This window comes from Schistocerca serialis, chromosome 10, assembly GCF_023864345.2.
Source record: "Schistocerca serialis cubense isolate TAMUIC-IGC-003099 chromosome 10, iqSchSeri2.2, whole genome shotgun sequence".
Classification (NCBI taxonomy): Eukaryota; Metazoa; Arthropoda; class Insecta; order Orthoptera; family Acrididae; genus Schistocerca; species Schistocerca serialis.
The window spans coordinates 139377845-139390620 of NC_064647.1; the positions used below are offsets into that span (position 1 = coordinate 139377845).

Sequence of the window (12776 nt, forward strand, 5' to 3'; positions counted from 1 at the left end):
AGTAGTCCATGATGTCCAGGGTGCCCTCATCAAGCTACAATGGCTTGTGAAAACTACACTGCATAGCAAGAAAAGTAGAGCACCCAACAAGAGGAGAAAACAAAAGGAAACTTCACAGGTTGAGAGGGTATGTTATATTATTTCAGTGGTTCCAAAATCAAGTCAAATTTATGAAAAAATAGGCAGTATGAATCAACTTCTCAGCATGAGATTGCTCCACCTGATCTGGCTGCAACCATTGGTTCAGTGGGAAGGGTGTCATAAAGATGATATATGTTTTGCTGAGGCATGCTGACCCACAACTGTTGTAACTTGTCTTTGATATTCCGGATATTGGCACTGGGATGTCTACATCTACATACATACTCCACAAGTCAGTGTATGCTGTATGGTGCATGGTGGAGGGTACCCTTCATAACAGCTAGTTCTTTCCTTTCCTGTTCCACTCGCAGAGTGAACAAAAAAAACAATTGTCTATATACCGCCGTATGAGCCCTAATTTCTCGGATCTTGTCTTCGTGGTCACTACACAAAAGTATGTTGGCAGCAGCAGGAGCATTCTGCAGTCAGCTTCAAATGCTAGTTCCCTAACTTTCTCAGTAGTGTTCTTTGAAATAAATGTCTTCTTCCCTCCAGGAATTCCCATTTGAACTTCAGTAGCATATACATAACACTTGCATGCTGATTGGACCTACCAGTAATGAATGTAGCAGCTCACCTCACTGCACCTCACTGCACTTAAGCAGTACTCAAGAATAGGTCGCACTAGCATCCTATATGCATCCTCCTTTACATATAAACTACACTTTCCTAAAATTCTCCCAATGAACCGAAGTCAACCATTTATCTTCCCTACCACTGCTCGTTCCATTTCATATCGCTTCGCCACATTATGCCCAGATATTTAAATGATGTGACTGTGTCCAGCACGACACTACTAGTGCTGTATCTGGACATCGCGGGTTTATCTTTCCTACTCATCCACATTAACAAACATTTTTCTGCATTAAGATGCACCTGCCATTCATCACACCAATTAGAAATTTTGTCTAGGTCATCTTGTATCAACCTATAGTCACCCATCCACAACCCCATCCTGTACACCACAGCATCGTCAGCGAACAACCACAGTTTGCTGCCCACTCTGTCAGCCAGATCATTTATGTATATCAGGGTGTATACGACCCGGGACAACCGGGAGATCTGGGAAAAACCCGGGAATTTTTTCATCCGGGAGAAAACCGGGAAAAACCCGGGAATATTTTAGAATTCCGGGAATTTTTCATTGTTTTCAGTCAAATTTTTGTAATTTTGACTCTTAAGAACCGATACTCTAACAAAGAATATTACTGTATCCCGCTACTGCAGAATAATACTTCAGCAATAAAACATGAACGAGTGAAGAAACGAAAATAAAACTTAAACTGCAAAGTAAATGCGTCATATACAGCAACAAAACAAAGTGCTCATACAAGCGTCTGCCAACAGCAAAATTTGTCAAAGGCTTTAGGAAGAATATGCTATGATTCGTAACAACAAATTGCCTCCAATGACTTTTTACATTTGACTCTTTTTAGCAGTTGCAAGCGGAATTATGCGCATGCGCCGTTGAGTAGTACCTTCTTCCGCTTCTGGCTACAGAAATGTGGCTGTTGGCTGTGTAAGCAGCTGCAGGTTCGAATGTCTTTTTTCTTTTATGCCCTAATGTAAGTTCTTTTAATGTTTTACACGTACAAACATACGGCTCCCTACGTCATCGTAGCTGCGCAAGCGCGGTGACGCCTGTCATCGGGCGCTCTCTGGCAACTGCAGAAACGAACCTATTTCTAACAGGTCGCGGGAAAATATCCCGAATGGTGGTTTGAAAAGCGTTACTATCAAGAAAATTCCTTTTAGGCAAGTTGAACTACGTACGAGAATGCACGATGAATTTCTTAAATCAAAGAGCGTTTGAATCTCATTTAAAAATAAACTCTTTGATGACGAGCCATTTAGATGAATTTCGAGCCCAGAATACAGACATTTATGTAGTTATTAAAAATTTTAATGGCACATTTGTGTGATATATCTTAAATTGTAATATGCGCATAAAAGACCGACATTATATGTGAAAGCTTAGCTTCTCTTCCAGCGTATTAATCTTAAAGACCAATATTATAAGTGAAAGCTTTACTTTTCTTGTAGCAACACTATGTATATTAATTTAAACCATTAACTTCTTCTGTTTGTGTGTTCGCGCTACTCAACAGTGATGTTGTTATTAGCTGACTTCATCATGTGTCATAAGTGCTGAATATCTGGTATCATCGGCTGGTGAAAATCACGTGACATGAGCTATGACTGGCTTACAAAAGTGCATCGCAATCTCGATTTCAATGCTTCGGAAAGGAACATGCGGTGTTTTGTGGAATTCGAATTTATACTTTCGTAATACAAAAATATGCAGCGTACATGTTACTGCACATCAGAGATCTTTCCAAAACATTTTTTCCCCCCTGTGTTTCGTTTTCTAAAGTGCTGGGAAATTCTACGCCCATGTATAAAACCATAACCATTCAAAGGATGGATAAGTTATACAGTTCAGAGAGAAAATGTACTGTCAGTTAACAGGAAAAAAAGTATGTTTTCACCCGGGAGAAAATGTATTTTTAACCGGGAAATCCGGGAGAAATCCGGGAATTTTTCTTCTTTGTCCACGTATACACCCTGTATATAGAAAATAGCAATGGTCCTGTCACATTTCCCTGGAGCACTCCTGATTTTTATCCCTATCTCCGATAAACACCTGCCGTCGAGAACGACATTCTGGGTTCTATTACTGGAGAAGTCTTTGAGCCAGTCACATATCTGATAGCCTATTCTGTACGCACTTATCTGTATGAAGCCTGCAGTTGGGTACCGTGTTGAACGCTTTTCGAAAATCTAGAAAAATGGAATCAGCCTCTTGCCCTTCATCCATAGTTCGCCATATATCGTGAGGAAAGAGCAAGCTGTTTTTTGCATGAGCAATGCTTTCTAAAGCTGTGCTGATTCTTGGACATGAGCTTTTCAGTCCCTAGGACATCCGAGCTGGTCCTGAATGTGTTCTGTTGGGGACATATCTGAGGATCTTGCTTATGACATCATTCCCAGCTGAATCAGTGTATGCAGCCAGACCAGGTGGTGCAATGTCATACTGAGAAGTGGTCTCATACTGCCTATTTTTCCATAAATTTGATGTGATTTTTGGATCACTGAAATATGATATACTCTATCAACCTGTGAAGTTTCCATTCATTTCTTCCTCTCGTTGGGGGCTTTATTTTTTTGCCATGCAGGGTAGCTCTCACAACATATTTTGGTAACACACTGCCATTTTCAGATTTCCATACCCTATTATTTCATTTTCTGTAGTTTGCATTACTTCCTCAGTGTCATGCAGGTGGTCCATGGTGGTAAGTGCCATATACAGACAAGTTGTTAAAAATGGTGTTAGTGGCCGAAGTCCCCTCAAACACAACCAGCTGTTACCTTGAATCATACCTGCTGCTTGCCAGTGCTGGGACACCATGAGTAACACTGCTATGTCCCTCCAAAATGTTGGAAGAATATGACCTCTTCTTAGGTCACTGGCAAGGTTGGTGGCTGTGGTCATCTGGGGTAGTTCAGAGCCAAGATTCATCAGTGCACACAATGTAATGCATTCATTCGTCAGCCAGCCATGTTTCCCAGTCACAGCACCGCTCCACATGCAGCCATTTGTGCTGTGGTGTCAATGGTAACCTTGGATGGGATAGTCATTCCCTAGTCTTGTTAGACCTTGACCAGAGACAGAATGTTACAGGGAATCCATTACTTTTTGTTAGCTGGCAGACGCAGATGCAAAGAGGTTACGATGTGTTTCGTACACAATACTAGTCAATTCCTAATCTGTTCCACTCACAAATAGAATGAGGGCAAAACAACAGTTTAAAAGCCACCGTAGCAGCCCTAATTTAATGCATCTTATTGTCTACTTCCTCATCTATACTCTCCAAACCACTGTGAAGTGCATGGCTGAGGGTATGTCCTATTGTACCAATTATTAGTGTTTCTTCCCGTTCTATTCACAAATGGAGTGGATGAAGAATGGTTGTTTGAATGCCTCTGTGCATGCTGTAATAATTCTAATCTTATCCTCACAATCCGTTTTTGAGTGATACATAGGGGTTGTAGCATATTCGTAGAGTCATCATGTAAAGCCCATTCGTGAAACTTTGTTAATGACCTTTCTCAGGTTAGTTTACGTCTATCTTCAAAAGTCTGCTAGTTCAATCTGCATGATCCTTACGCAAAATCTATGTAGGCAACAGTAGAATGGTTCTGCAGTCAGCTTCAAGTGCCGATTCTCTAAATTTCCGCAATAGTCCTTCAAGAAAAAAGCATTGTTTTCCCTCCAGGAATTCTTATTTGAATATGTGGTGAGTCTTCAGAACACTTACGTGCTGTTCAAATCTACCAGTAATAAATCTAGCAGCATAGCTCCAAATTGCTTTGATGCCTTACTTTAATCCAACTTAGTAGAGATCCCAAACACTTGTACAGTACTCAAGAATGATTCCCAGTAGTTTTTTGTATGCTGTCTCCTTTCCCTAAATTCTCCCAGTAAAGTCAAGTGGACCATTCTCCTTCCCTACTGCCAGCATGACGTGCTCATTCCATTTCGTATCATTTTTCAGTGTTTTGCCTAGATATTTAATTGATGTGATTGTGTCAAGCGGCATCTTGCTAATGCTGTATTCGAACGTTACTGGATTGTTTTTGCTACTCATCTGCTTTAACTTTTTTTTTACATTTAGAGCAAGCTGCCATTCATCACACCAACTAGAAATTCTGTGTAAGTGATCTAGTATTCTGCTAGATTCTCTCAACAATAACACCTTCCCATACACCAAAGCATCATCAGCAAACACTTGTAAATTACTACTCACTCTTTCCATCAAATCATTTATGTACATAGAGAAAAAGAGCAGTCCTATCACACTTCCCTGTGGGGCACACCTGACAATCCCCTTGTTTCTGATGTATTCATTGTTGAGGACATCACACTGGGTCCTGTTACTTAAAAAATCTGTGAGCAAGTCGGATATCTGGGAAGCTAAACCATATGCTCAGAACTTTATCAATGGTCTGCAGTGGGGCACCATGTCAAATGCTTTACAGGAATCTAGGAATATGGGTTCTGCTTGTTGTCCTCCATCCACGGTTTGTAGGATATCGAGCGAGAAGAGGGCCAAGCTGAGTTTCACGCAATCAGTGCTTACTAAATCTTCTGTGCTGATCTGTGAAAAGGAGCTTTTCTGGCGCTAGGACACTTATTATGTTCAAACTCAGAATGTGTTTAAGAACTCTGCAGAAAACCAATGTTAGGGATATTGGTCTGTAATTATGCAGATCCATTCTTTTACATTCTTATATACAGGAGTCGCCTGCATGTTTTTCCAGTCACTTGGGACTTGATGCTAGGGGACAATTCATCATAAATGCAAGCTAAGTAAGGGGCAATGCTGCAGATTACTCTATGTAAAACTGATGCCATTTAGACCTGGCAACAAATTTGTTTTCAACTCTTTCATTTGCTTCTCAGGTACCAGTGGCGTATTTATTTATTTATTTATTTATATGGTTATAATAGAGGGAAACATTCCACGTAGGAAAAATATATCTAAAAACAAAGATGATGTGACTTACCAAATGAAAGTGCTGGCAGATCGACAGACACACAAACATACACACTTTAAATATGTCTGCTTGTGTCTGTATATGTGTGGATGGATATGTGTGTGTGTGTGCGAGTGTATACCCGTCCTTTTTTCCCCCTAAGGTAAGTCTTTCCGCTCCCGGGATTGGAATGACTCCTTACCCTCTCCCTTAAAACACACATCCTTTCGTCTTTCCCTCTCCTTCCTTCTTTCCTGATGAGGCAACAGTTTGTTGCGAATACTTGAATTTTGTGTGTATGTTTGTGTTTGTTTGTGTGTCTGTCAACCTGCCAGCACTTTCATTTGGTAAGTCACATCATCTTTGTTTTTAGATATATTTATGTATTTATAAATAAATAAATATAATAGAGGGAAACATTCCACGTGGGAAAAATACATCTAAAAACAAAGATGATGTGACTTACCAAACGAAAGCGCTGGCAGGTCGATAGACACACGAACAAACACAAACATACACACAAAATTCAAGCTTTCGCAACCAACGGTTACTTCGTCAGGAAAGAGGGAAGGAGAGGGAAAGACGAAAGGATGTGGGTTTTAAGGGAGAGGGTAAGGAGTCATTCCAATCCCGGGAGCGGAAAGACTTATTGCATTTGGCACTTTGAATGCCACATCAGACTTCTTGTGAGTGAGTGAGTGAGTAAGTGAGTAAGTAAGTGGATGAAAGCCTTAAACCTACTTAGTGATTTTACTTAAGACCAGAATCTAAGCACTTCTCGAAGTGCATGCTACAGACAGAAATGGCAGAATTTATGCTGTTGACTGGATTGACACATGGTACACAACTCCTCGCTACTGTGCATTGCCTCACCATTGCACATCACTGTAACATCAGCAATAACTATCTACATCTACTTCTATACTCAGAAAACATTTGTCAGTTGAGAACCAGAGGACACATCCCCTTGTACTAGATATTAGGGTTTCTTCCAGTTTTATACACACATGAAGTGCAGCAATAATGATAGTTTAAATGTATCTGTGTGTGCTATAATTAATCACATGTTGCCATTGCGTTTCTTACGGGAGTGATGTCTAGGGGCTGTAGTGTGTTCCTACATTCCTCACAGATACCATACTCTTGAACATCATTTGAGGCTCGGTTACATGACTGTTTCATAAGTAATCTTTGTACAGACTGGATTTTCGCAATAGCCTGCTAATGAGCCAAAATCTGCTACCTGTTTTTTGTATGACGCAGCGTAACGGATCATTCTATTTCGTGTCCCCACAAACACCCATGTATTTGTATGAGTTGACTTATTCCAGTTGTTTTTCATTTCTATTGTAGTCATAGGATACAACATTTTTATGTTTTGTGAAATGCACAGTTTTAATTTCTGAACACTTAAAATAAGTTGGCAGTTGTGCTCTGCTTTGAAATTTTATCAAGAGCTGATTGAATATTCATGCTTCTGTTCTCAAATAATGCTTAGTTATAGATAACCTTATCTTCAGAAAGGCTGCCTTTACTATTGTCTTCCAAGTCATTGATGTCCAACGTGAAAATCGAGGGTCCCGACACTTCTGTGGGGGCCATTTGTCAATGACTTTCATTCCAGGATAACATGCTGCATGCACCCCATCAAGAAAGCCTCTCTGTAGTGATCTATTTCATTTGATATCTCATAAGATCATGCTTTTTTTAATATGTGTTGATGAGGTTTAGAGTCACATGTGTTTTAGGAGTCGAGAAATACTGTTTCCGTTATTTTCAAGATGCCTTGTGAGGAGTGTGCAAGTTATGTTTCAGATGACATGTTTTTGGAATCCATGCTGTTTTGTACATAAGAATGGGTTCCATTTGCGACTACTACTGAATGCTGATAAAGATTGACTATGTTGGCACTTACTCTCCAATAATGCTTATGATTACACGTTGCATGCTGAGGACTAATGTCTTCATATGTCCTTAATCACAATTTTACTGTATTTCTTTCCAGGGAAGATGAGCGCATTTCTCGACGATTTGTAGAAAAGCAGAAACAGTCACAGTACGTTACGTTCCTAGAGGGAAGGAAATCGCTTCCGGCATGGAGCAAAAAGGAGGAAATACTTGCTGCTGTTGCCAAACACCAGGTCGTGGTGATCAGTGGTGAAACGGGATGTGGGAAGAGCACACAGGTTTGTACCTATAGTATGCATAGACCACAGAAGAGGAGCTTTTGAAATAGGAGGACTATCCAGAAAGTAACAGACATTCTGAAATAAAAATTTAACTTCATGGAAAAACTAAATTTAATTAGACATTTTAAAAGTGCACTCTTAAACTACTTTTCTACATAATTACCATTAAATTGAGACACTTATCATCCGTGGCACAAATTCTTCAATACTGTGTCTGTAGAAATCTGCCACCTGCGATTGCAATCACTGGTTTATACCAGCATGCAGTTCAGCATAAGTATCAAAAGCGTTGTGTAGCAAGCCGTGTCTTCATCGCTGGGAAGAGGTGGTAGTTGCTCACACCTCCCCTTCAAAACCCTGTAGGAGCTTTTGGGTACGATCGGCTGTGTGTGGACATGCTTTGTTGTGAAAAAACACCACTTTCACGCCAAGTTTTTCCTAACACTTATTTTGTGTAACCCGCCTTTACTTTGTCAGTTTTTGGCAATATTACTTTGAGTTAATTGTTGTGCTGTGTTCAAGGAGATCTATGACAATCTCACAGGGTTTCAGAACACAGTAGCCATGTTATTACATGCTGACAGTGTTTGCAAACTCTTCCTTGATTTGTCGGGAGAATTTGTGTGCCCCCATTCTGTCAACTGCCTTTTTGTTTCACATTTGAGTTACCATACTTCACCCGAATCTCATCCCCAGGTATGATATGATTGATAACTTTGTTACCATTTTTCTTCTAATCTTCAAGGTAGGTCAATGATGCAACAAGTTTCCATTTTTTGTGGTCTTCTGTTATGATTTTGGGAACCCACAAAATTTCATACACTAAGCTCTGTGAAATTTGGGGAAAATGTTGTGAAAGTTCTGTCATTGTGAAATGATGATTTTTATGAATTTTGTTATTTATTTTCATCACAGTGTACCAATCAGAAGGCTAGGGCTACCACTGCGGTCCTCGTTGTGAACATTGATATGACCATTTCTAAATCAATTCATCATTGTCTCACTCAGCTTTCACTCATTATTCTGTTTCTGTACACATCCCAAAGATTGCAATAAATTGCAATTGGTTTGCAGTTGTTTGCCAACAAAAACCTAATCACAGAATGCACCTAACAAGTGGTGGTGTTTTCTATTGTGACACACATTTTAACCCGTCACAGAAAGCAAAGTAGCAGAAACACAGACCATACGATACCACCAGTGGTTGCGTACTGAGTGTAGGAATATCATGGCACCAAGATGGCAGCTGTAGCCCTGCACTCTGCCGCGATGGACTAAAAGTCTATTACTTTGTTACTTTCTGGCTAGCCCCCCATATCAGCCTACTTACATTTTCCTATGAGTCTCCAAATAGGCAGACCTCTTTTCATTATTTTTTCTTAAGATTACTTAATAACAGGATGTGAAATATAATGATGCTAATGTTAATAGCATAGCCAGAGACCCACAAAATATTGAGGTGCAAATATTAACAGTATTGTCTTTATGCCACATCATTGGCTGGTGAATTGTTTTTTAACCCCCTTCTCTCTCTCTCTCTCTCTCTCTCTCTCTCTCTCTATCATTGATTGTAATGTTTGCAATGGTACTTGTATACTGGTTGACAGGAGGACCTGTTGATGGCATTAATACTCCTGGACAGGTATTAGGATACAGCTATCGGCCACTGCATTGTAACTGATATGTAGTGCGCTTCAGTGTTAAGTGTAAGTGATTGAGATTGTGGAGCAATAATTTGTTGGACAGCAAAATTTTGGCGGATATAATACCTGTGCTATGACACAAATACACTATGTAATCACAAGTACCCGGACACCCCCAACAACATTCGTTTTTCATATTAGTTGCATTGTGCTGCCACCTACTGCCAGGTACTCCAATATCAGTGACCTCAATAGTTATTAGACATCGTGAGAGAGCATATGGGGCACTCCACGGAACTTGTGGACTTTGAATGTGGTCAGGTGATTGGGCGTCACTTGTGTCATACGTCTGCGCACAAGATTTCCACACTCCTAAACATCCCTAGGTTCTCTATTTCTGATGTGATACTGAAATGGAAACGTGAAGAGACACGCAGAAGACAAAAACGTGCAGGCCGACCTCGTTTGTTGACAGACAGAGCCTGCTGATAGTTGAAGAGGGTCGCACAGTGTGTGATAGGAAGACATCTGTTCAGACCATACACAAGAATTCCAAACTGCATCAGGGTCCACTGCAAGTGTTAAGACAGTTACGCTGAAGGTGAGAAAACTTGGATTTCATGGTCGAGCAGCTGCTGATAACCCACAACTCACAGTGGTAAATGCCAAATTATGCCTTGCTTGGTGTAAGGAGCATAAACATTGGAAGATTTTACAGTGGAAAAACGTTGTGTGGAGTGACGGATCACGGTACACAGTGTGACGATGTGATAGCAGTGTGTAGGTATGGTGAATGCCCGGTGAACGTCATCTGCCAGCGTGTGTAGTCCCATCAGTAAAATTTGGAGGCGGCGGTGTTATGGTGTGGTCATGTTTTTTGTCGAGGGGGCTTGCATCTCTTGTTGGCATCTCTTGTCGTTTTGTGTGGCACTATCACAGCACAGCATGTTCTAAGCACCTTCTTGCTTCCCACTGTTGAAGAGCAGTTCGGGGATGGCGATTGCTTGTTTCAACACTATCGAGCACCTGTTCATAATGGATGGCCTGTGGCGGTGTGATTACATGACAATAACGTCTCTGTAATGGACTGGCGTGCACAGTGTCCTCATCTGAATCCTATACAACACATTTGGGATACTTTGGCACCGACTTCATGCCATACCTCACAGACTGACATCGGCACCTCTCCCCAGTGCAGCACTCCATGAAGAATGGGTTGGAATTCCCCAAGAAAACTTCCAGGACCTGACTGAATGTATGCCTGCGAGAGAGGAAGCTGTCATCAAGGCTAAGGGTGGGCCAACACGATATTGAATTCCAGCATTACCGATGGAGGGCACCATGAACTTGTAAGTCATTTACAGCCAGATGTCCAGATACTTTTGTTCACACAGTGCAGACATGTGAGATTTGAAGTGGGTAGCATTGTGCATTGAAACAAGTGTTGTAAAGTATAGGGTATATTGTATGTGGCGTTGATGACAGTAGAAAAGTGAGTATAAGCGTACCTGGTTTTCTGTATTACAAGCAGGAATGGTTAGTGTCAGACACGTGAGGTACAAAGATTAACACTGATAAAACTAGGCGATCTCATCCAAAGTATCTGGATATATATTAATGGAAATTAATATTGGGTATGTTGATCTTTCACCTCTATTATGGTTTGAACTTTGCTGGGGATACTTTGAGTTTTCTGAATGTCTGTGGACGAATGGCAGGCCACTATTTGTCAAGTACTGGAACCAGAAAAGGTAGTGATGCTGGGTGCTATGCTCTGGAGCATAGTTGACATTTGAACTCATCCCACGGGGTTCAGTTCGAGTCTCTGGGTAGGCCAGCCCATTTTTAGTATACAACACTGTAAAATGTGTTCATGTAGTTCCACATGTAGGTTTTCCTTAAGTATAATAAGGGGACTAACCACTCCCCCACCTCCCCTTCTCCCAATACCATAACACTACCTCTGCTGTACTTCACTGCTGTGTGTCACTGCACATGATGTAGGTAATGACCTCCAGGCAGTGGCAAAATCCATACCCACAGGATAAAGCGTGATTCGTAGTTCTAAATCGCTTGTTTCCAGTTGTTCACTGTCATTGCTCTTTACGCCATCTCAAGCATTGCGTAACACTGACTACAGAAATGTGTGGCTTATAAACGTTGCTCAACCGTTGTATTCCATTGTTTTTAACTACCTATGCACAATTGTGTTAGGTAGACTGCTAGCACTTTGCAATGTGCGAGTGATTTTTTAAACTGATTTCTTGTGATCTTTTACAGTCACACTCCACAGTGCCTAACGGACCGTGCCCATCAATAATTGAGGTCATTCTGGTTTCAGTTTAGATGTGGTTTTTCCTTTGCATTTCCACTTTACGGTCACATTACCCATAGTTGACTTGGGCAGCTTGAGAGCAGTTTTAATGTCCCTGATAGATCCATCCAACACCTAGTCCACATTAAGTCACTGAGCTCTCCTGACTGACCATTGTGCTGTTTCTGCTTCCCTACTGTCAGCAATACGTTCCCTGCCTCTCGTGACAACTGTTGGTCAACTCCATATTAAATAACTGAGTATCTGCACACTTTTATCAGAATATGCTTGTGCTATCCTCTCTTGAAATACTTCTTGTTACTTTGTGTTAAAGTTTTAAGGCCAAATTATTCTTTACTTCATGATTGTGAAAAGGAAAGTTACTGTTCACCATATAGCGAAGATGCTGAGTCGCATGTAAGTACAACAAAGTGTGTCACAAATAATGAAACTTACTGGTAGATTGAAACTCTGTCACAAATAATACTTTTAACCATTAAGGCCTTCATCAACAATAGATGAGAGATATGCACACGCAACTCGCACACACACACACGACTACAGCCTCAGGCAACTGAAGCCCATTGCCTGAGACTGCAGTCATGTGTGAGTTGTGTTTGTGTGTGCGTGCCTTCGTGTGCGTGCCTTCGTGTGTGTGTGTGTGTGTGTGTGTGTGTGTGTGTGTGTGTGTGTGTATGTGTGTGTGTGTGTGTGTGTGTGTGTGTGTGTGTGTGTGTGTGTCATCGATTGTTGACGAAGGCCTTAATGGCCGAAAGCTTTATTTGTGACAGTCTTTTTGTTGTGCCTGTCTGCGACTCAGCATCTCCGCTATATGGTGAGTAGCAACTTCCCTTCTCAGGACATTGTTACATTCCATCCTGGATTTTCCATTGTCTGATTTTTACTTCACTATTATTAGAGATACCTAAAATGAAATTAATTGCCATGTGG

At 40.9% G+C, this 12776-nt stretch overlaps 1 protein-coding gene across 1 annotated transcript in view; it reads left to right on the top strand.

Moving 5' to 3' along the window:
- LOC126424534 (putative ATP-dependent RNA helicase DHX57) overlaps positions 1–12776 on the top strand; it is a 220993-nt gene that overhangs the window by 62566 nt on the left and 145651 nt on the right. Inside the window, exon 9 of the mRNA XM_050087272.1 lies at positions 7685–7865. Coding sequence (XP_049943229.1) covers positions 7685–7865 — 181 coding nt within the window. The remainder of the gene's footprint in view (positions 1–7684; positions 7866–12776) is intronic.